Here is a 21651-nt window from a genome sequence, read left to right as displayed (position 1 = left end):
GTGCTAACTGTAATAAATGTTCTGATAAGCTAACATGTTCTTATACCGAGGAGTTTATATCTAATTACACAGGTGCACATTGTCTTATCACACATGCAAATGTCCTAAGAAAAACACTGAGAATTCTGTGTAGAAGAGAACACAACAGAAGAGCAGCATAGCTCATCTTGTCCAAGAGTAAAATCCAAGATCCTTTGAAATCAGCAGGCATTCACCCATCAAGACCAGAGCAGCCAGAAGCACATAGAAGATCACAGTAAAAGATTGGTGAAGCTGTTCAGTTATCACTAGGCATGCTAAGGGTAGTGTACTGGGAAGGTGATGAGACAGCTTGTATGCAAACCAAAAGTATCAACAAGAATAGCCAGGTCCTCTTTTTCTAAACAGTAGATAATTCTGAAGAGGAACATGAACTTATTGCACCCGAGTGTACAGTAAGCTGTTCTGCTCTGCAGTAGCAGGGTGGTACCTGGAGCAATCACACAGTGGATGCTTTCTGATTAAAGTGGCCAATGGCCAGGACATCAGAAGGAAAACAGAACACATCTGAGAATGAATAGAGCACTTTTCAGATGGTAACAAACCGAGGAAGTCTGACACTGGGATTTCTCCTAGCTTGCCGACATCCTTCTCTTTGCAGTTTCATTATGCTTCTCCAGGAACGTTGGATATCCTTTCTTATCTTATTTTCTATTGTTTCACAATTAAGGACAGGTGTAGAACATGCCGTTGCTGTCTGAGGATAGCTGGATGCTGGTGTCTAAAAGCAAGAGATAATGGTGATATTTTCTTCCAAGTTTTACTGATTGTGTAGACAAAACACCAGATGACAAATCCAGTTTCTGTCTTTCCAGACTTGAAACTAATGTATCATCCAAACCATTTTTAAGTCTGATTTGAATTGTGTCAGCAAGTTAGAAAATTCTTAGTATCAGAATGACACTATTCATTTAATGGGCCTTGACCACTTTTTTTTTTTTATTATTATTATTTACTTTACTTGTAAATCTTTAATAGTTTCTCCAAACTGTTTCTTATTAAAGAACAGATCCTGTGTTTAAAAAAGACATGTAATACCACCTTAGAATAAACAAATCAATGCAAAGTCACTGAATAATGCAGTAACAGTGCTTTGATTTGTTACTAGAAGAGTCAGTTCTGCAGTGCTCATGTGCAGAGCCACAGAAAGAATAATGTGAGAGGATCGAAGTGCTTGGTGTCTTTTTGATTGCTGCCTCAGGAGTACTGTGGGTGAGCTGGAAGTAAAGCCCCAGCCTACCTCTCTATTATGGTTGCACAAGCCGTAGTTATGCTTCTAGGTCCAACAAATAATCTCATATTTAGTGAGACTTCCCAGTGCTCCCTCAGGGGTCTCACTGGTGCAGACTTGCTGAGGACTCAAGCACATTTCCATGCAGCAAATGCTGCAGGGATGAATGCTGATGAATGAACATCAGGCTGGCTGGGATCTTTCCAACCACCGTGAGTTCTGGGAGACTTACATTCCCTTCCTGTTTTCTTATACTATCCGATCTAGCATTCACAGATAGCAAGGAGAAATTTTCCAGTGCTTTCTCTGAGAACTGGATCAAAGCATGAAGGACTCATGCAGCTAATTGCCTGGGCTTTTCAAGAAAGAACCTACAGTTATTGCAATAATTGAGCTAGCAATGGGCCAGTGTTTAGATTTGCCAGCCGTGACAAGTTGTTTGCATCTTTAATTTACTCAATCTGTTATTTCTTTTTCAGTAGCTAAACTTCTCCATGCAGAACCAGTTAGAAAATCCAAGCATGTTCCAGGCACTGAATAATTCTAAATATTTTATTTTTCTTCTGTAGGCTTGATTATAACCAAAGAACATGGAATAGGTGCGTGTAGATCCACAAAGGGGGATATTGAATATTTCTACCAGTATTTATTTCCAACCTTTCTGTCAGTCCTGTCACTAGCATAAGAGGCCAGAATGGCAGCTGAGGGGGACCAAAGTGCATTATTGACATTAAGCATAGATAGGGATGCCAAAGCAAAACTACTGCCTTCCTAATCCACTTCTCTTATCTCTCTTTGAGGTCTTATGATTAAGTTGCTGGTCTTATGATAAGTCTACCAGTAAGACTAGCAGCCATTAACAGCTGTAACTGCTGTAATTTGGCATCCACCAAAAAGCAGAACAAGACAGGCAGAATGTAAATACTAAGTAGAAAACTGTAACTTCCAATCCTGCCTAGCCTTCTCAGATGACCATCTACATTTTTTATGTTGCTTTTTCAGCTATTGAGCCTTTGTTGACTTTGTTCACAGAAATATGATTGTGCTTAAGAATAGAAATTTTATTTGCCATACAGCTCTGATGGATGTGCCTAAGGTAACAGCAGGGAATATTACTGGTATAAATCAATATATATGAGTTGACTTCAGTGGAGTTACAATTTAGCTCAATTTTTGTCATTGTAAAGCAAATATTTTACAAATAACTTCATTTGCTTATTAACAGATTTTCATGCCTGATTTCATGGGCAATCAATAGAAATACCTTCACTGAGTCCCACAGATATTATTTTTAGCCTATGCACAGAGAAAAAAAAAGAGAAAATTAATAAAATAACCACACTTACACTCTTTTGCCCTACTAGAGAAGATAATGTGTTGGGACGCTCAGGCTGAGAAGACACTTGTGGTTCCTGCATGGCACGGGTAACTAGCTTGGTAGAAGTTGCAAGACTAGTAACGCTGGGAGTGCTTGATGGCATCGTTACGAGTTCTGAGCTGAACTTTCTCAAAAAGTCCTGATATTTCAGACGTCCACCAGCATCAACATCCACTGTGTTCCAAAGATTTTCGAACTACTGAAGAAGCAAAAGATGACTTTTGCAAATGCTAGTTTTACAACAGCATCCCCTAAGGTACTAACAATGTGACAAAATGTATTGAAAAAAAAGGAAGAAGATGACTTAGAATAGAAGGAATCCTAGGGTTCATCTTATTAAAAAAAATCATAGCTTCTCTGCAGAAGCCTGCACAAAACTGGGAAAACAATGAAAAAGGGACTTCTGCTGGATATTTTTTAATTGAATTCAGCCCTTAGTGTGCTGATTATACTACTAAACCCTGTGATTAGACACAGTGATTGAGGTGCTGTATAGAAGAATAACATTTTATCATGAGATGTAAATCAAATACACTGTGCACGTGTATCCTGGCTAAGTACCATTAAGGAGAATTTTTCATGCTATTGGGTACACCTAAGTTCCACAGCCACCTCAGTAAGCCATTAATGTTCCTCAGTTATTGTACTTGCATCACCAAATTATTTCACCCCAAGGGCAAAAAATGAATCAGCATGAAAGAACACAGCAGAAAATCTTTACAGCCTTTCGATTAACATAAAGTTATGAGATACTGCCAGGAACCATACCTCTACACTACTGACAGCCTGTGAAAGTCCTGGGGGCAGCTGCTGATGCCCTTGTTTCTGCTGCCTGAAGGGATCCGTGGAGGTCTGATGGCTGCTTGGCACAAGGCAGGGCAGGTATCCTGCTCTCTGCGTGATGTATGGCACTGTAAGGATGAGGTTGGGCTGTTTTCCACTGAACAGCTCTTTATTCCATAAGTAGCTGTGCTGAATTTAATGGGACTACTCATGATAAAAGCTGCTAATCAAAGCAGGGATTATAACAGTCTGCCCTTAAATGAGCTGCACTCATTTTGAAAGTGTTTCAAGAGTCATCAGTATCCTTTTTCTGGGGGCTTCATTTTTGATTTTTAATATAAATCTATTTGGGAACCTCAGATTGCTTTTGATTTGATCTTTTTCGGCAGAGACTTAAACCCTAAAGGAAACTAGTCACGTCTTTGATGCATGTGCCAAGTCACAGTCAAACTTCAAAGGGCAAAGGATACATTTTGAATTTCCTTTCAACTTTCCCCCATTGGCCTGGCTGGTACCACATTATGAATTATAAACAATTCTATTTTGCACTTGTGATTACACTTCACACTTCATGTGAGGATCTCAAAGTGTATTACAAACTTCAAGTAAATAGAACAATACCCCAATAAGCTGGGTTACCTATAGTTAGAAACTTTCAACAGACAACAAAATGTAGCCATTTTGAGGACTGCAAATAGTTCAAGCAAGTCAAGGTAGTTCAAGCAGAGGAGGAAAGTGCCTGTAATAAAAAGGGGGCTGTTACTCAGGAAGATATTAATCAACAGCTTGTTTGCCATTTGTTTACACCTTTTATGAGAAAGGCCACACTATCAGAAATTCAGAAGACTAAGAAGCCAAATTTCAGGAAGAAAGTCTTCATCCATTACTTGATATGGATTCCAAACAAGTCTTGCTAATAGCAAACAGTAAGTGGCCATCATTCAGAAAAGGATAAAGGACAACATTTTTTGTGAAGTCATCCAGACTATGACTATTAGTAACACTTTTGTAACAACTCTGAGCAGCGACAACAGCTTGAACGGCAGGGGTTTGGTTTAGCAGTGGCAAATCCTGTACCCAGATTGGAAGGCTCTCCTGGAGCATCTTCATATAGATATACATAGGCATATCTTTGAGAGACCTGTCAAAATCAAAATATCTGGAGATACAGGGCTTGAGTCTCACTCGCGCAGAGGCTGCTGCTTACATAAATGAGGCTCCTCAGGCCTGCTTCTCGTTACTATTATGCATGACTGTTTCTATCAGGATTTTTTTTCTTTACTTCTCTGAGGTTCTTTTAAGTATAAAATAACTCCTGTGTCCTTTTGGTTCTTCTTGAGTGTAAAGTAGACAGAATCTAGTCTGGACAACTTTTCAGCTGGAGATGCGTGTCTTCCTGCTTCTAAAAAGGAAAAAACAAGAGATTTTTCACAACTCAGTTAGGAGTATGTGTGCCCTCCTGCCTTAGAATCATAGAATCATAGAATATCCTGAGTTGGAAGGGACCCACAAGGATCATAGAGTCTAACTCCTGGCAGCACACAGGTCTACCCAAAAATTCAGACCATGTGACTAAGTGCACACTCCAAAAGCTTCTTAAACTCCAACAGGCTTGGTCCAGTGACTGGGGAGCCTGTTCCAGTGCACGACAACCCTCTCAGTGAAGAACCTCTTCCTGATGTCCAGCCTGAACTTCCTCTGTCACAGCTTGACGCCATTCCCACGGGTCCTATCGCTGGTCACTAAAGACAATGGTCACGAAAGAGAATAGATCGGCGCCTGCCCCTCTACTCCCCCTTTGTGAGGAAGCTGTAGACCGTGATGAGGTCTCCCCTCAGCCTCCTCTTTTCCAGGCTGAACAGGCCAAGTGACCTCAGTCGCTCCTCGTATATCTTCCCCTCTAGGCCCTTCACCACCTTTGTAGCCCTCCTCTGGACACTCTCCAACAGTTTCATGTCCTTTTTGTACTGTGGTGCCCAGAAGTGCACACAGTACTCGAGGTGAGGCCGCACCAGTGCAGAGTAGAGCGGGACAATAACTTCCCTCGACCGACTAGCAATGCTGTGCTTGATGCACCCCAGGATACGGTTGGCCCTCCTGCCTGCCAGGGCAGACTGCTGGCTCATATTCAGCTTGCTATCAACCACAACCCCCAGATCCCTCTCTGAGGGGCTGCTCTCCAGCGTCTCATCGCCCAGTCTGTATGTATAGCGAGGGTTGCCCTGTCCCAGGTGCAGGACCTGGCAATTGCTCTCATTAAATTTCATGTGGTTGGTGATCGCCCAGCTCTCCAATTGGTCCAGATCTCTCTGCAACGCCTTTCCACCCGTAACAGAGTCCACAACTCCTCCAAGTTTAGTGTCATCAGCAAATTTGCTCAAAACACCTTCTAGGTGAGCCAGCAGTGTGCTCAGGTGGCCAAGAAAGCCAACAGCATCCTGGCCTGTATAAGAAGCAGTGTGGCCAGCAGGTCTAGGGAAGTGATTGTGCCCCTGTACTCGGCTCTGGTGAGGCCGCACCTGGAGTACTGTGTTCAGTTTTGGGCCCCTCGCTACAGGAAGGACATGGATGTGCTCAAGCGAGTCCAGAGAAGGGCAACGAAGCTGGTGAGGGGGTCTGGAGAACAAGTCTTACGAGGAGCGGCTGAGGGAGCTGGGCTTGTTCAGCCTGGAGAAGAGGAGGCTCAGGGGAGACCTCATCGCTCTCTATAGGTACCTTAAAGGAGGCTGTAGAGAGGTGGGGATTGGTCTGTTCTCCCACGTTCCTGGTGACAGGATGAGGGGGGAATGGGCGAAAGTTGCGACAGGGGAGTTTTAGGTTGGATGTTAGGAAGTACTTCTTTACCGAAAGGGTTATTAAGCATTGGAACAGGCTGCCCAGGGAGGTGGTGGAGTCACCATCCCTGGAGGTCTTTAAAAGACGTTTAGATGTAGAGCTTAGCGATATGGTTTAGTGGAGTACTTAGTGTTAGGTTGGAGGTTGGACTCGATGATCTTGAGGTCTCTTCCAACCTAGAAATCTATGATACTGTGATAGTCCTACATCCAAATGTTGGCCATGAAAAGACCCTGGATATTCCACTCACAGGGATTCACAGGGTTCACAGGGATAAGGAAACAGCATCACCGAATTTTCACTTCTGCTTTCATCTGGTGTGGACGCTCCAGGTTTGAGAACACCTGGCAGTTGCTCTTGGTACCTCACCAGCAATATGATGACCAGGAATAGAGCATACAGGCCATTTGTTCTGAAATTTTCAAGGGGGAAACAGAAAATACTTTGATTTTTTTAGTGCTTTCATTTGCTATTATACATATGCATAGCAGTGCCCAATAACATGTCAGACTCTCTACTGTAATTACAAGCAGACCCCACTCCTGTCTGCAATTAGTAGTCGAAAGTGCTGGTGGGAAATACTGGGCCAAAAAATCAGAGGATATATGTGCAATGAGCAAAGTACCAAAATAATTTTCTAGCATCTAGACAAGCATAAGAGTTCTGTGTCTTGTCTTTCAGTTTCCAAAATAATATTGATGCAGTCACAGGCATGAAGGTTGGAGTGCTGTTAAGTAAAATATGAAACTTTCTAATCAAGGTTACCTCTGGTTTGATTATTCACCTAGTTTTTGACTGGGAAAAATCACAGTGAAACATCATTAGCAAAGATAAAAAATTGTCTCTTTTTACTTTAAATTCAGCAGAAACATAATCTTAGCAAAGATGGGAACCTCAGATTCCACTGAGATTAACATGGGTCTAACCAGGTGCTTTGTAGAGACAGATTCATGTCATGACTTTCATCACTCAAGCTAAATTCAAGGTTACATAAACTCTGCTAGCGCTAATCTGGGGGAATCTTTAATCCAGAAAAGTAACTGAGAGGTGGCCGGGAAACATCAAATGCTTGCCCCTTTCATTGTCCAGTGAGGGCAGGACAAAATAGCTACTGAGAAAATGGAATTTGCATTAGATCCCCATGAAAGTACTTTCTATTCCATGCTGACAATGCGCCTCCCTGCCCCTCACCCCCATTGACCCTAGAAGTGAATTAACTCAAAATTGAAAAAGAAACTTTTAAAATAGTGAATACACAGATGAAGAGCTAAGGAAAGAGAGCTACTGCAGTTTAAATTCACAACGTTATTAGCAATAGCATCTCCGTGACTTTGCTTTAGAAAGCCTGTGGTTATTATAGTTCACAACTATACTCAGAGATACGGAAAAAAATGATATCCCACAAATGTAGCAACAAATGTTCATGGAGTGAGAGTCTTAAAACATTTTCATTTATTCCAACATGTTAAACAAGTTCTTGCCTGTTCAGAACAACATGCAAACATGTGCCTATAACCATAGTCAATTTACCTGTTGTACACTTAAACTAACAATAAAAAATAAAGAATTTTCTTACTTGTTCTTCAGTCAGATGCTGAAAATGTCGGTTACAAATATCCTAGAACTCCTGTTTTGATATCATGTTATCTTTTGAAGAGTCAATATCTTTAAACTCTTGTGTAATGCTGTTTAAGCAAGCAGTTGCTACTTCTGGTATCTGTGAGAATTTGCCTCTCTTTGACAGCTCCGAAGAAGATTTAGGCAGAATGACTTTTTGCCCTTCCTCAGTCTAGACAAAACATACACACAGAATCAGTAATGGATCCACTGAATAAATTATAAATCATGGTGTGGCATTCAGCCAGCCGAAGAGGGAAAAGTCCACGGAGAAGGTGGCCTTGGAGATCCCGCAGGCAGTAAAACCTGCTTCCAGGAATTCTGGCTTATACCACAAAAGAGAAAAGGGGCTATGTACATAGCTAAGGGGAAAAATAGACTCTCTATAAACGTGATCCAACTGGTGACAGGCCAACAAAAGCACAGAATTACAAGACTGACCTACACATTTACAAAGGTCTAAAAAATTGGGTGATCTTACAAAGAGGGCTATTCTGTTAATGCAGAAAAAGGGAATTAAACGCTAAGTAGTCCAAATATCCCAAATACATTCTTCTCATCTGAATAGTCTTTAGCACACAGTGGAAATCTCTTTGATTTAAAAGGCACTTCAGTCCTGAAATGAAAGAGAGGGCAATTATTTCCCTTCATTTCTAAGTCCCAGGTATATTCACTGTGGCACTTTCAAATCTGGTCATCCACAGTAGGAATACAGCAGCTAAATATTGCCGTTGAATATTGCAAAGGTAGAGAAAGTGTAAAGGTAGAGCAGAGAAGGGATTGGGAACATGTGTGTTAATGCTTGCACGAGGTGTGCACCAATCCTTTTTTCTGTGTATTGCTTTCAATTTAACACCAGTGTGTTACTGTTAAAATCTACCACCAAAGCTTCCTCCTAACTAAACTCCCATTATGCATTCTGCAGGGTTAAAATCCACACTTTGAGTAAATGCAGTAGGAGGTCATGTGGCAAGCAGAGATAAAAGCTACAAAATACAGTTGTTTGGAATAAACTGCAGAGTAAAGAACTGCTGTGCTTTGGTACAGTCATACCTGAGAATACCAAAGGATTCACTGTGCGTGCAAAAAGATACATTTCATAAAATTAAATATCAGTGAAGCCTATATAGCATTTGCATTCTATCTCTAGCAAGCTCAGTTTTTTAAAATGGAATCAAGTTTTACTTATAAAATTAGCCCCAGGAATGGCACAATAATAGTAATTAAAAAGCAGTACCAGAACTTCGAAAAAGCAACTACTTATTTTCAGGAACGGAAGCCAACTTTCCACCCACTGGCACCGTCTAAACTAAATATGTAAAATATCTTGAAAGTAAAGTTTTCACAAACAGAAGTAGTAGCCATCTTTACTATAGCTATGGTAAGAGATAGAAACAACAAGAAAATAATCTGGTTTTGATTCAAAGATGTTTCTTTACAGCATGTTAAATGTTACTACTATATTTTATACCTCCATGTTTAAGCATATAAGCTTTGCCATCTTCCTGCTCCATGCAATATGAAATATCAAAAAAGAAACAGATGGCTTTTTGTCCTGAGCTCCTGTTTCCTTGTCACGTCTCACATGATCATTATAACTGAATGGAAAAGAAAATATGTTTCTTACAGAACTGCAAGAAGCCTGCCTCTGAGTCCTCTGACTCCCCTATTTTCAGATGCAAATAACACTTTTCAGTATTAACCATGCTTTACATAAAACATTTCTGCAGGATAGGTATTACAGCTGCATTACCAAGAGAAGAAACACAAGAAGTGGAATTATTCATGTAGACATGGAGCCAGGTCCTTGCTGTTGTCAGGAAATGAAGATTGCCAGGCATGGTCCAGTACCAGGCATACCTTCTGCCTGCCTGCCAGTCTAAGACTAGAAACCACGTCACCTCTGCTTTTAATTATTCTTATGAAGCCAAAGACTTAAAGAAAGCATTACTGCCCTGCAACCTTTTAAAGAAGCATAGTTGGAAAGTGCAAGCTTTCCTAATTTATTTAATTTCAAGAGCTTTTTGCTTATTTCATAAGACCTAACAATCTTTGATCTTAAAATGGTTAGAAAGCTAATAAAAAAATAACTTGTTCTTCTTGTAAAGCACAGATTGAAAACTAGAAAACCATTTACATTCAGTTATTGCCTTTCATTCATCTACTACCTTCAGTTAGTACTTTCATTGTATACCTGCGACTGTATCATCTGCAGCTAAAATTATCACCTTCAGCTGAAGTAGTCGAGCTGGGGCCTAAAATTTCGGAGTCTGGTCTGGGCATCTGGATTTTTAAATACACACAGCGTGGGTATGTTTCTTAGCTTTGTTCTGTCTCAATTTAACCTCATGACTGAAAGGAAGTAACAGAATGAATTTGATTCAGAGCTATGCAGTTTATGTCCTAGTGGTGCTTACAGACAATTTATAGAAGAATTTTTTTGGGCTAGAAAAAGGGATAGTTTTCTTTTAGCTGATTTTCTGCTATTCACTGCAATGTACTCCACTCATCCCATCAAGCTCTTTATTTATCTCATTTCAGAATTCAGGGGAGAGGGCTCTGTACCTTGCTCCTGCTCTGTAGCTTCTCAAATCGCTGTAGGTCTTGGAGAGTTACCTGCCCCACACCATGCCAGCTGCTGCTGTAGGCTCTGACCTCCAGACTACCTGACCGTCCTGCTCAGCATCCACGTACCAGGAAGGCTCTGAGCAGGCGTGAGACCTCTCTAGCATCTCTCAGCTCTTCACAGACTTTCCTGTCTCTCCTAATACTGTTTGTAAGAGCCTTCAAAGGATCATGTAAATCCACTTTCACCTCCTGCTTTCGCCAAGAGAGATGAGGCATTATTGCAAGGCTTTGCTCATGGGCTGCTCTATGTAGATCACTTGCTGTTCAAAGTAGGGCTGCATTTTTCTTCTTTAGAAAGTTCTCTGCACAGTCTCATGTCCTTTTCTATAAATGGCACAACTATGCTGTTAATAATAAAAGAAGGCTCCACCACCCACACCTGCTCAGCGAAGCTCCATTCCTGCAGCTCCTTCCTGTTTCTGGAAGAATTTTCTATTATTTTTTTTTTTTTTTAATTATAAAGTAGATCAGAACATCCAGATAAATTACAGTTTCTCTGGCCTTGTCACAAGTCTGACCTCTCTCCCTTTCTGGGGAGGTTCAGACAGCAAAGGTCTTGGGAAACTGCTTGCACAAGAAGCCTCTTGTATCTTTCCCTGAAAAAGGATACATTTTCCTCTTTGTATGTGAGAATGACCTTTGCCAGGAGTAATCATCCTTTTGACAGTTTACATAGTTGTAGAAGTTTCTGTGCTTACCCGTGGGACCATCCTTTACCCTAACAACAAGTATCTTCAGGTAGTTTTCCATAAATTGCTCTTCCCTAAAGACATGTGGAAGCAGCAGAGTTAGTTGCCTGAGTGTGGTTTGGGATGGAAATGCATTTTGTTCTTATGTTCAAACAACCAGTAATATATTGCCACTAGCCAGCCAGTTCTAGCTCTTAGATTCTGATTAAAAAGTTCCAGTATTACAGAGAGGCCTGTGTTTTACCACTGGTTTGTAAGTGGAGCTATATCCTCATCTGGCAATGATCAGTTTAGCTCCATTAACCTGAGTGCTGATTTACGCCTGCTGAGGATTTCATAGGTGGTGGGCAACAAGAGCTTGCAATAATAAGTGTAATTACAAATAAAAGATGAATACTCCAGTAAGGGTCATTTTGTAAGGTAACATTTTCGTTTTGACCAACTGTTTGCAACCCACATACTCAAGTTTTGAGGTCACATTTGCAGGATAAAACACTCTGTAGTGTTTGGCATTTGTAATGGCATATGATGATTTGACAAAATGATTTAACACAATGAGTCAAAGAGTACTCTTTTTCAAACTTCGTCTTGTCTACAAAAATGCCACAGCCCTCTACATGTAATTAAAATAACAGCTGTATTAAATAAATATGAAATATTAAGCCTAGGTAGAACTGGATTGAGAAGCAGGAGCCATAGGGAGGACTCCCTGCTCTTCTTTCTTCTCAGCAGTGTCTAGCCCATCTGTACTACATCTGATGGTCTAATACTATGTTCTCAAAACCATTATCACTCCTTTCTCCTTTTCCTCCTCTTCAAGTAAATATAAAGCGAAGGAGAGGCTTTCATCCCAAGGAAAATTTTGCCATTTAAAAATTTTGCTTTCTAGCCTTAAATAGGGGCAGAAGCACAACTAGGGGCAAGCTGGGTAGCAGGAACGGAATCTAAATTCCAAAAGATGCTGTTCTGAGAGGGGCAGAGTAGATTTATCTGGGCTTTTGCTTCAAGAAATAAACTTTCTGAGCAGTTTTGGTTGTATCCTGTAGGTATTTTTGTTAGACCTTTTTGTTCATTACTCCAGAGAAGGAAAGGGAGGTACAGCGTTGGTGAGCATTGTCAATAGGAAGAGATCTCAAACAAGTAATCCCAGCACAATGAGGGATGGCACATCGTAGTCAAGGGGCGGGCAGTGCAAAGAAGAGCAGAAGCAACGAAGGGAAATTTCTGATCCAGTTTCACTATGTATTATTAGTAACTTGGGGTTGTATCAAGGCACAAGGAAAGATTTGATATTTGTCAGCCTGAAGCACATGTAATACTGGAAAAGATACTAACATGCACATATCCCAGAAGGGGTATTTCCCTGGAGAACGGCTGTTCTATGTGAGGACAAAGTTTGTGGAGCTTCTGACTGAGGGTAGGCATGTGATCAGCAGGCCTGGTCATCTCTGGTGCAGCAGGTCACGACTGCTGAGTCAGCTGTCTGCCCAAGTAACTGGCCCAGAGCACGAGGGCCAGAGGTTCAGTAGATGAAGACTAATGAACAAACCTGTAAAACTCCCACCCCCAAAACAGGGAAAAGCACCACATCCGTACAGCAGGTCTTCACATATTCCTGGTGCAATTGCACAGGAAGATCATAGCTGCAATTGAAATTCATCTTCCCATGCCTGAACACAGTGCACAAGGGTTGGCTTAATAACACTGATGAATTTAGGAAGCACGAGTATGGAAAGACTGAGGAGAGGATGCCACTCCTCTGTTGCATGGTCTTTTTTGGTTTGTTTGTTTGTTTGTTTTTGGAACAATATAGTTATAGTAGCTCCAGAACTATATAGTTACAACAGATACACTGTAGAGTTGCACTTGGTGCAAATCAGAGTTTTGGAGAGTCACAGCACAGTCACCCTCTGTTTGTGGAGCTGGTAAGCTGCATCAATGCTGTCCCCTCTTTTGGTTTAGGAATAGTTTCCAAGAGCATGAGGAAGCTGCTTCATTTGCATTTTCCAGGTAGGGGTTGCAGCATCGCTACTGCTGAGAGCTATGTGATGTGAGAGCAAGTGGCTTAGCTCTGTAGACTCTCCAGCAGCAACTTGCCCAACACAGATGGAGACAGCAACAACAGACTCAATGCTTTTCATTAGTAAATAGTGGATACTAGTCCTGGGACCTGGAGGCACACTTATCACAGTGCCAGGCTTCAAGAAGAGATGCGCATTTGCTATACTCTCCTGGTTATAACCCTCTCGTGGGTACTGGTCCAAAGAGAAACAGGATCCTCTCTGGCAGGAAGAGCAACAAGCATGAATAAGTGAGCCTGCAGTTTTGCAGGCAAGTAGGTATGATGTAACTAGCTGGAAACAAAATGTACTCAGCTAGAGAAGAAAGCACTCTGCGGCATGAGACCGACTGCAGAGAAACTCAACAGGAAGCTAAACACAAACAAATAGAGAACTTGGTGTGCAAACAGAAAGTTCAGGACAAAGCTAAATCAAATGCCTACTTTGATTTTCAAATGTTTCATGATTTTTCCTGGAAAGAAGTTCTGGAAATCAGCCCAATTTCCAAATTTCATCATTTAACATTAAATCACCTTTAAAAAAAAAAAAACAGTTTTGCCGAATATGTTTCTACTTACTCCCTTTGTCAGCTGAAAGACACACATGCCAGCAAATCCCTCATTAGCTCAATTCCTGCCCTTGAATGGGCGCAAGCAATGATCTATCCCTTCTCTCCGTCATCTCCTCAACCTAACTTGCTCTCCTCCTTCTCACTGCTGGTCTTGACAGATAAAGGTTTATTAAGCTCGCCGCAAATCACTCATCAGCCTCAGCAGCAGGAAGGCCAAACAACACAAAACAATTGATTGCAATCCCTCCTTTCCTCTTGTGTTACCCACTACAGTGTAGGTGTGCTGATTCTGTGTAAAACCTTGTTGTCCTAGATCTGACCAGCACTCCCTCTACTATTGCTTTTAACACATTCTTTACTTTTTTCCCCTTCCACTACTGAAATTGCTCACAGTGGAGAAGGATCTGTGAGTACACTTTCTTTTGGGGTGGGAGGTGTCTGATTCTCCCGTGTAGCTTTCATTAGGCCAGACTGCGTTAGCCACTTATTTTAATACAGAAGAGCTCCACTCAGACCTTACTAATCATAAGTCTGGCAGGTCAGCCAAGAAAAGTTCATGATGCTTATTCCCAGCTCCAGAATCTGGATTTTTACAAATGTCCTCAGAGAGTCCACTGGTGCTTAACAGCATCCCCAAGACAATGTCCTCTCTGCCTTCTTCCTCCTTTCTCAGCTCTTCTGCAGTTAGTTAGCAACATCAGAGCTAAGTGACATAACCGCAGTTCTTCCTTACCTGAATATTAAGCTGCAATCACATTGCTTAAAGTATTTCATGTTTCTTTAGTTCTATTTTCATATAGCATATCCCTACACCTCTATGGAGCTGTAATTCAGTGGGAATCCTGCTCATATAAATCAGATCAGATGTACAGATGCCATAGTGAGTATTCTAAAGAGTTAATCAGAATGTAAAGCTCATTAGCATATGTCAAAGCCATCAAAAGATCCATGTGATGAATAAAACCTTTAGAAATCATTTCCACAAGACTTTTTCAACTTCCCTTATTCAGCTATTTTCTAAGCAAAAAAAAAAAAAATCTAAACCTGTATGGCTTTTGGGTTTGTGAATATTTGCTTTTGTGGTTGTGGGTTATATTTATGAGGTGCCATGTGAGACAAAAATTATCCCAGGCTCGTACTTTACTAGTTCAGTAAATTTTCCATACTTTAATGATCAAGCTGCATACTTTACTCATTACTTTTTAATATACTTCAGTGATCAAATTGTATAGCATAATGATCAGTTTTCCTAATGTGCCTGAATGAGTTGCATATCTCATTAATTTACATATATACTTTACAAGCCAAAACTGTAGCATGTTTGGATGAAGTGAATAATTTAACTACCAGCCTTCTCCCAGAACCTGCACAGAACCCCAGGAACACGTATGAACCCAGGGTGGGATGAAATTGCAAAGGCATGGGAGATTTTGGGTTGAACCCAAATGGAAAACATGACCTTTGAGAGCATCTGGAAGCTGAACCAGTACTGTGAACCTGGTTCATATTTGTTTTGTCTTTTCAAAAATATCCCCTTGTGGATTAACTTGATTTTAATGATGGATTTATCCCTTCTACCCCAACACAGCACAGAAAAGAGTTCAAGGAGAATACTCAATATAGAAAAAAGCAGTACAGGCTCTAACCCTGTCATGGACCAAGTACCTCCTGAAAGAGGTACTTGGGGAGGTAGCTTATTTTTTGTTAAGTTGAGGTGGAAAGTACTCAGGATCTTTGAGTACTGCTAAAGATATTTCATGTTAAATGTACACTTGCAGAACTTGAACCCAGGAGTGTGCAGCTTGTCAAGTTGTTATGGAAGCTTAGCACCTCCTTGGAGGATGAGAAGACATCACAGCTAAACCTTCCCTAGCAAAAGTAGACACCTGTTCTAAAGTCGTTATGAAAGCTTGTTGGTAGGTCAATATTGCAGCATTCAAAAACATTCTTAAAATAATTATATGGATGTATTTCACTCAATTCGTCTTTGGGCTGGTATGATTCAGTTGAAACTTACTGAAATTATATCAGCATAATAGCAGAATGAAGGGGAAATGCAGGATTTTCTGACCTATAAAAAGTATTCCAATGTTTTACACTTGAGAACCATGTAATCTATTATATCTATTAAGACTGCATTTTAATTTTAATAAGCTGAAAATATAAATATTTTTAAATTCCCAACTATTTTAAAATAACTATAACTAAATGTAATACTGCCACTAAAGACAAAGTAACAGTTACACTACTATAAATATTAATGCTAAATTTACAGAGAATAAAAGCACTTAAGCAACCGTATAAAATTTTGAATAAAGCTACACTTATAATAAGTATTGTGGTAAATCTATGCCTATTGGTAACTGACACTCATTGGTAAAGTCACTAACACACTAAAAAAACCCTATAACATGTTACAAACTTTTGGAGCTGTTTTTGGGTTCTCCTTCATCCAAAAAGTATGGTCTCTCCTTCTGCTCTTGTCAGTCACTCCAGCCCTGACAGACTTTCTGACTCAGGACACGAAGAGGCTGAAACAAAGATCTCACTGGTTTTCTAGCTTCTGCATCATGACACAGAATTTAATCACCGTAACTCTATACGGATTTGTTTAGCACAACATTCTGTTATCGCCATGGCAATAAAGTGGTAGGCTTTTTATATGTTTTTCCACTGCGTGATGATTATTATTTTTCTCATTTTATTTGTGCTTCGAGCATATATTTTTGAAAATGAAACATAGTTACTTCCTAGAACATAAGATGCAAGTTAATACTTTTTTTTTTCTTTTTTTTTTTTTTTTTAGAACTGCTATGTATCTAGTCAGTAACAGGCTTTCACATCCTTAGCCAAATTCAGAAATGAACGGTAAGGTAATGTCATTTGGACTCCTATATGCTCACATCTCCTTACACCCTAATCCCACTGGTCAAGACAGACTAAGATGGGAGAAACTAGAGAAAAGGGAAAGACTGTGAAATTAAAATAGGACAAAGACTTCTTTTACTTACACCTTTTGATATGCTCCTGTTGTTTTCAAGCTCAGTAAGAATTTCTGCCTGACAAAAGGATGCTGTGAGTATGAGCTGTGGGATCTGCTCCTGAAGCCTGCCTCAAGTGAATTAATCTGGGTGAGACACTGCAGACAAAAACATCTGCCACAGAGAAACAGTAACTCTAATTTGAGTTGTTGCAACAAATATGTTCAGAGCATCAGAACTGTGTCTATGGACACAGTCAAGATTTTCTCTGTACTTGACTAAGCTCCATGTTTGACCTTCCTACTACATCTACACTCCTGTTATCGTTTGGTGCTAAGAATGTGGTGAGCTCCACACTCCACTCACGTTTCTGCCCACCTCCTGTCAGTCCACCTAGACAGGTCAGAATTCATCAGGCATATTTGGGTATCCCACATCTTATGTCATCCAGTTGGGTAGCATCCATGGTCATGATTTCAGCTTGCCACATGGAGAGACTTACATCTGCATGAGTGCCAGACTTAACTTCTGAGAGCAGTTTATAAGACAATAAGGGCTTTGTGGAGCTTGACAGAGATCAAAAGAAAAATATGTGAAATTTAGATGCTTCTAGCACATTAGATTTTATCAACTAAAGAAAAATACTGCTCAGTAACTATTCTTACTTCTGAGAGGAGGTTTATGTTTCTCAGGAAAGCTTTCCAGTATACTGTCAACTCCTTGCAAAGGTTAAGGTTCTTGAGAAGGTGCCTGAACTGCTTGTCTCATAATTTAAAGCAGAAGTGGTCAAGTACTTGCCGAAGTTCTAGTGCTTTAATTACTCCAGTGCCTTCTTTATCAGATAGAGAAAATGCCTGAGAAGCAAGATTTCAAATTACCTAAGCAAACCTAGACAGTCCACAAAAGAGAAGTCTTTTTTAGCAGCCATTTAGCAGTTCCTATGGAAATGAGGCCTGCATGTTTTTTACGTACATTTTTGTTTATACATAGAGAAACAAAAAACATTTTCCAGAACCTTTCTTAGTTTGAAGTTTTCAGTTCTTTCGAAAATGAAAGGCAATTGTTGAAATAAACCAAAAATAGCCTATATTTCTATGCTACATATAAATATGCAAATAAAAAACAACCTACAGTAAAAGCAATAAGGAATCATATCATGCATCCAAATGTTCCTGAACAGGCAGGGCTGAAGACAAGAGGGGAAACAACCAAAAACATGAGGTCTGCCTTAAATATTTTGAATTAAAAATACCATTAATTAAACTCACCTGAGTATATTTAATTTGCCTTTTGTTCCTAAAAAGAGAATAATTGTCCCTAGCAAGGCGAGTTTATTTTCTTCTGCCTAGTCCATAAAGAACTCAACAGTCCTTCCTTCTCATTAGCTTCACCTCTTTCTGAAGGCTTGCTTACTGTGTTCTCATTCTCCCTCATACAAAGTGCCCTGCCTATTCTTTGTGGAAGATTTCCAAAAGCTTCCCAGGGCAAGCATACTAGGTTTAGCACAGCTGCAGCAGGACACATGCAAGAGAGTAATACAGATTAGTGGCAGAATTAGGGTGGTCTGGAAAAGTTGTGGATCGTACCACTCCTGTTCTGCCTGGCTGCCACCAACTTACCATGTGCCTTTCTTTTTTTCTGCCCTTCATTTATGATACTACATATATATATCATTCATTCAAGAAAATGTAAATGAATATTACAGCTTTCAAAACTTCAAATTAAGGTCATACTAGTCTGCTAACTGTGTTATGTTGGTGTAATACAGCTGTTTTTGTTTTAGCTTTAGAACTGTTCTAAATAACAGGTTTAAAAATGTATATTTTAATGTACATGAACCTTGTCTAGTGGTAAAATAAACACTACCATATGCAAAGGACATTGGAAAGGAATCCTTTGAACACTAACAAATCTTAAACTATTTGTTATAAAACTTCTAAGGTTTGTATTCATTTGTAGAAGTGTCGTGGATGGGATGTTATTTTTTCCAACTAGCTAGACTTTAAGAATTGTGCTTTCAGATCTGCCTCTAACAAAACAAACACTTTGTTATAAACTCATGTTGTTAGACTCCCCAGTCACAGGGGAGGCAGCAACTCTTACACAAAAAATGACTCAGAAAACAGGGGAGAACTTTCTTATTTTCTCATATAAAGGAAATGAGAAAAGGTTCTGCTTTTTCACAAAAAAAGTCTGGCTGCCCATGGAGAAAATGTCTGAAGTTATATTAACCACCAAATGGTATCCTAAAAGATCAAATGGATAATTTGTTCATGTCAGAAGTCATTTTCAATGTGACCTTGTGACCTTCCTCATTTCCAAGGCACCAAGGGATGAGAGGACAGATACTGCCTTTTAGGACACCAGGAGTGCCTCGTTAAGATTTACCAGACACTAACCTGGACTATTGTATTTATCTACATCCAATTTTAATGATGCAGAGCACAGTAAGGGGTTTTTCCTTTACAGTGAAAAATGCAAAGTGATTACATGAATAGTTCATTATGCTGTTTAATAGTCTATCTGGCCAAAAATGTCATGATGGCCCCAGTAAGTTTACAAACATCACCGGAGTCTCCAAACACCATGGAAAGAGATTTCTGTAAAGAAACAGCATCTCCCACAGTATTTTGTTCTTTTTCAGTTGTACCAGTGACATCATTAGTGATGTCTTTGTTGCAAGCCTGTGTTATTTTTAACTGCAGGACAAAGCCCACAGATTGAGAATTCAGAAATGCAGCTATTGATAAAAGGGAATTTCTACCCCCATCATGTTTCCAGCCACTGTTCCCTTTTCTTCCCTTGTGCTGGCAGCAACTCTCCATCTTTGCAGGCAGAAGCCTGCCTCTAAGGCCATGAGCTTACACTGGACCTGAAACTGCAGGTGCAGATGACATGGCTTTACGTTCCTTTGTGACAGGAATGTTTCCTTCAAGGTCTTTTTGACTATTCTTTCCCATGCTTGAAAACAATCTTACTGTGGCATCAAAAATTATTTACTCTAGAGGCTGCTGCATTTCAGTATGCTCTGACACAACACCCTAAGACTACTTAACATATGCCATTTTTTTTCATTCAGGGCTTTCAAAATTCTAGAGAAAAGGGGTTATTTTTATCATCCTCATTTTACAGATGGGAAAACCAGGAAACTTGCTGCTTGTCAGCTAATGTGCCTTATCTGTCTGTGTCAGAGGAGTGGCCAAGATCATAACTACAGATAGTTGCAGAAGCCCAGCTGACAGGTGCTAACTTCTGCAGCCACTAAAATATGTCCACATCTGATCATATGTCTGTATCCTCAGTTGCTACATGTTCTTTTCATCTCACACTGATAAAACCATAATGCCTGTCTGCAGTAGCACATTATATCTACCTATAGGAAGTCTCAGTTTAGGAAACTCAATGGAGATATTCAAAAGACGTGATTATTTACATGCCTGCCATGCAGTTTGCAGACAACCGGAGAAGGAAAAGGGCTTTGGGGAAGAGAGGAGAGTTCAGATGATTTGATATTTTATTTTTCTTTTCCAATCCTTCAATCTTCAAAAAACCTCTAGGCTTGATTTGATATGCTTGTTCTGTGAAGTTACCAGAATATAATCAATTAAAAAGTCTGCAGTTGTCAGAACATACTATTCATACATAGGCCAAGGTTTTTGGTAACACTCAATTAATAGTAGAAAAGTTTTGAAGTCTTTGGGCTAGTCCCCAGCCAGGCAGAAAAAAGAGAATAAAAAAATATTCCATGACCACATGAAACTTACCTTGTACAACAAATCATAAGATGTTGCAACTATTTCTTTTATCTTAATTAAGGTCTGTTCTAAGCTGAGCACTGAAAAGCTTGCAGGTGGTGCAGCCTGCTTTTATCTCTGTTGGTATTTAAATGCCCTGCCATCATCAGTTGCTCTCAGGAAATCAAAATAAGAGAGCTTGCTGTCATGAATGCTCATTCCTAAGCTAAGGGAAAAAAGAATGAGATATCTATGATTTTAAATAATTATCTTACTGTTGTCTGCAGTGATTAATTATTATGATTTATTATTTGTACAGCAGCAGCACTTCAAGATACGTTTGTGCTGTCAGTGTACAAATCCTGTTAACTCCAGCCCAAGCTCTTTCTCAGGTCTAAGCCACCAATCCCATCAATTAAATGCAACCACACTCTCAGATGCAAATTCAGACTAGTCTCCAGATGCTCAACAGGAGAACTGCTTTAGCCTGGGCTCAAGTGTACAACCTTCCAGTCCATCAGCATTAATTTGGTGCTTTTTAAGCACAGCAGAATATTTTGATCACAACCTGCTGCTGAGCTTATCAACACCAATGTGGCCAGAGGACACATAGGCTATCAACCTTGTCCTTTTATCTCCTTTTCATGTCACAATCTAACAGACTCTATTGCTGAGCTGCTCCAAATTTAGGTAGTTGAGGAGCTTTCCCTTGACTTTGCTTTACAAAAATACCTTTGACCCACAGATCCTGATGTGCTGCTTAAGCTTCTCAGTATGTCATGGTTATCACTACTCCTAAAGAAAGAAGCAGTACCACACACAGTCTGGTACGCTGGTACCAAACACAAGCTCACATATCCAGTACAGCGCTGTGACACACTACGTGGGTGTACCAGCACAGCTGAATACATGCTCAGGATTTGTCTGCCACATAGTAGGAAACAAAATCAGTTTCCACACAAAACTTCTCCTAATGTTTGAGATGGAAAGGCTTAACTTCACTCTCAACCTATGTTTCACTTTTTGTGGTTTGGCAGGCCACTAGAGAACTTTTCTACAGCTTCTTGGCCCTGGTGTCAGTGGCCACAGCACAAAGGTTTTAACA

The 21651-nt window shown here is 40.1% G+C and overlaps 1 protein-coding gene across 1 annotated transcript in view; it reads right to left on the bottom strand.

The window, feature by feature from the left end:
- The window catches only part of EFCAB6 (EF-hand calcium binding domain 6), an 81878-nt gene that overhangs the window by 7912 nt on the left and 52315 nt on the right, over positions 1-21651 (bottom strand). The window contains 5 exon segments of the mRNA XM_080575793.1: positions 571-760; positions 2617-2844; positions 3417-3620; positions 17478-17576; positions 17580-17666. Of these exon segments, the coding sequence (XP_080431919.1) occupies positions 571-760; positions 2617-2844; positions 3417-3620; positions 17478-17576; positions 17580-17666 (808 nt within the window).

Source organism: Anser brachyrhynchus (genome assembly GCF_964034855.1).
Source record: "Anser brachyrhynchus genome assembly, chromosome: 1".
Classification (NCBI taxonomy): Eukaryota; Metazoa; Chordata; class Aves; order Anseriformes; family Anatidae; genus Anser; species Anser brachyrhynchus.
This window is presented reverse-complemented; position numbering and strand designations above follow the sequence as displayed.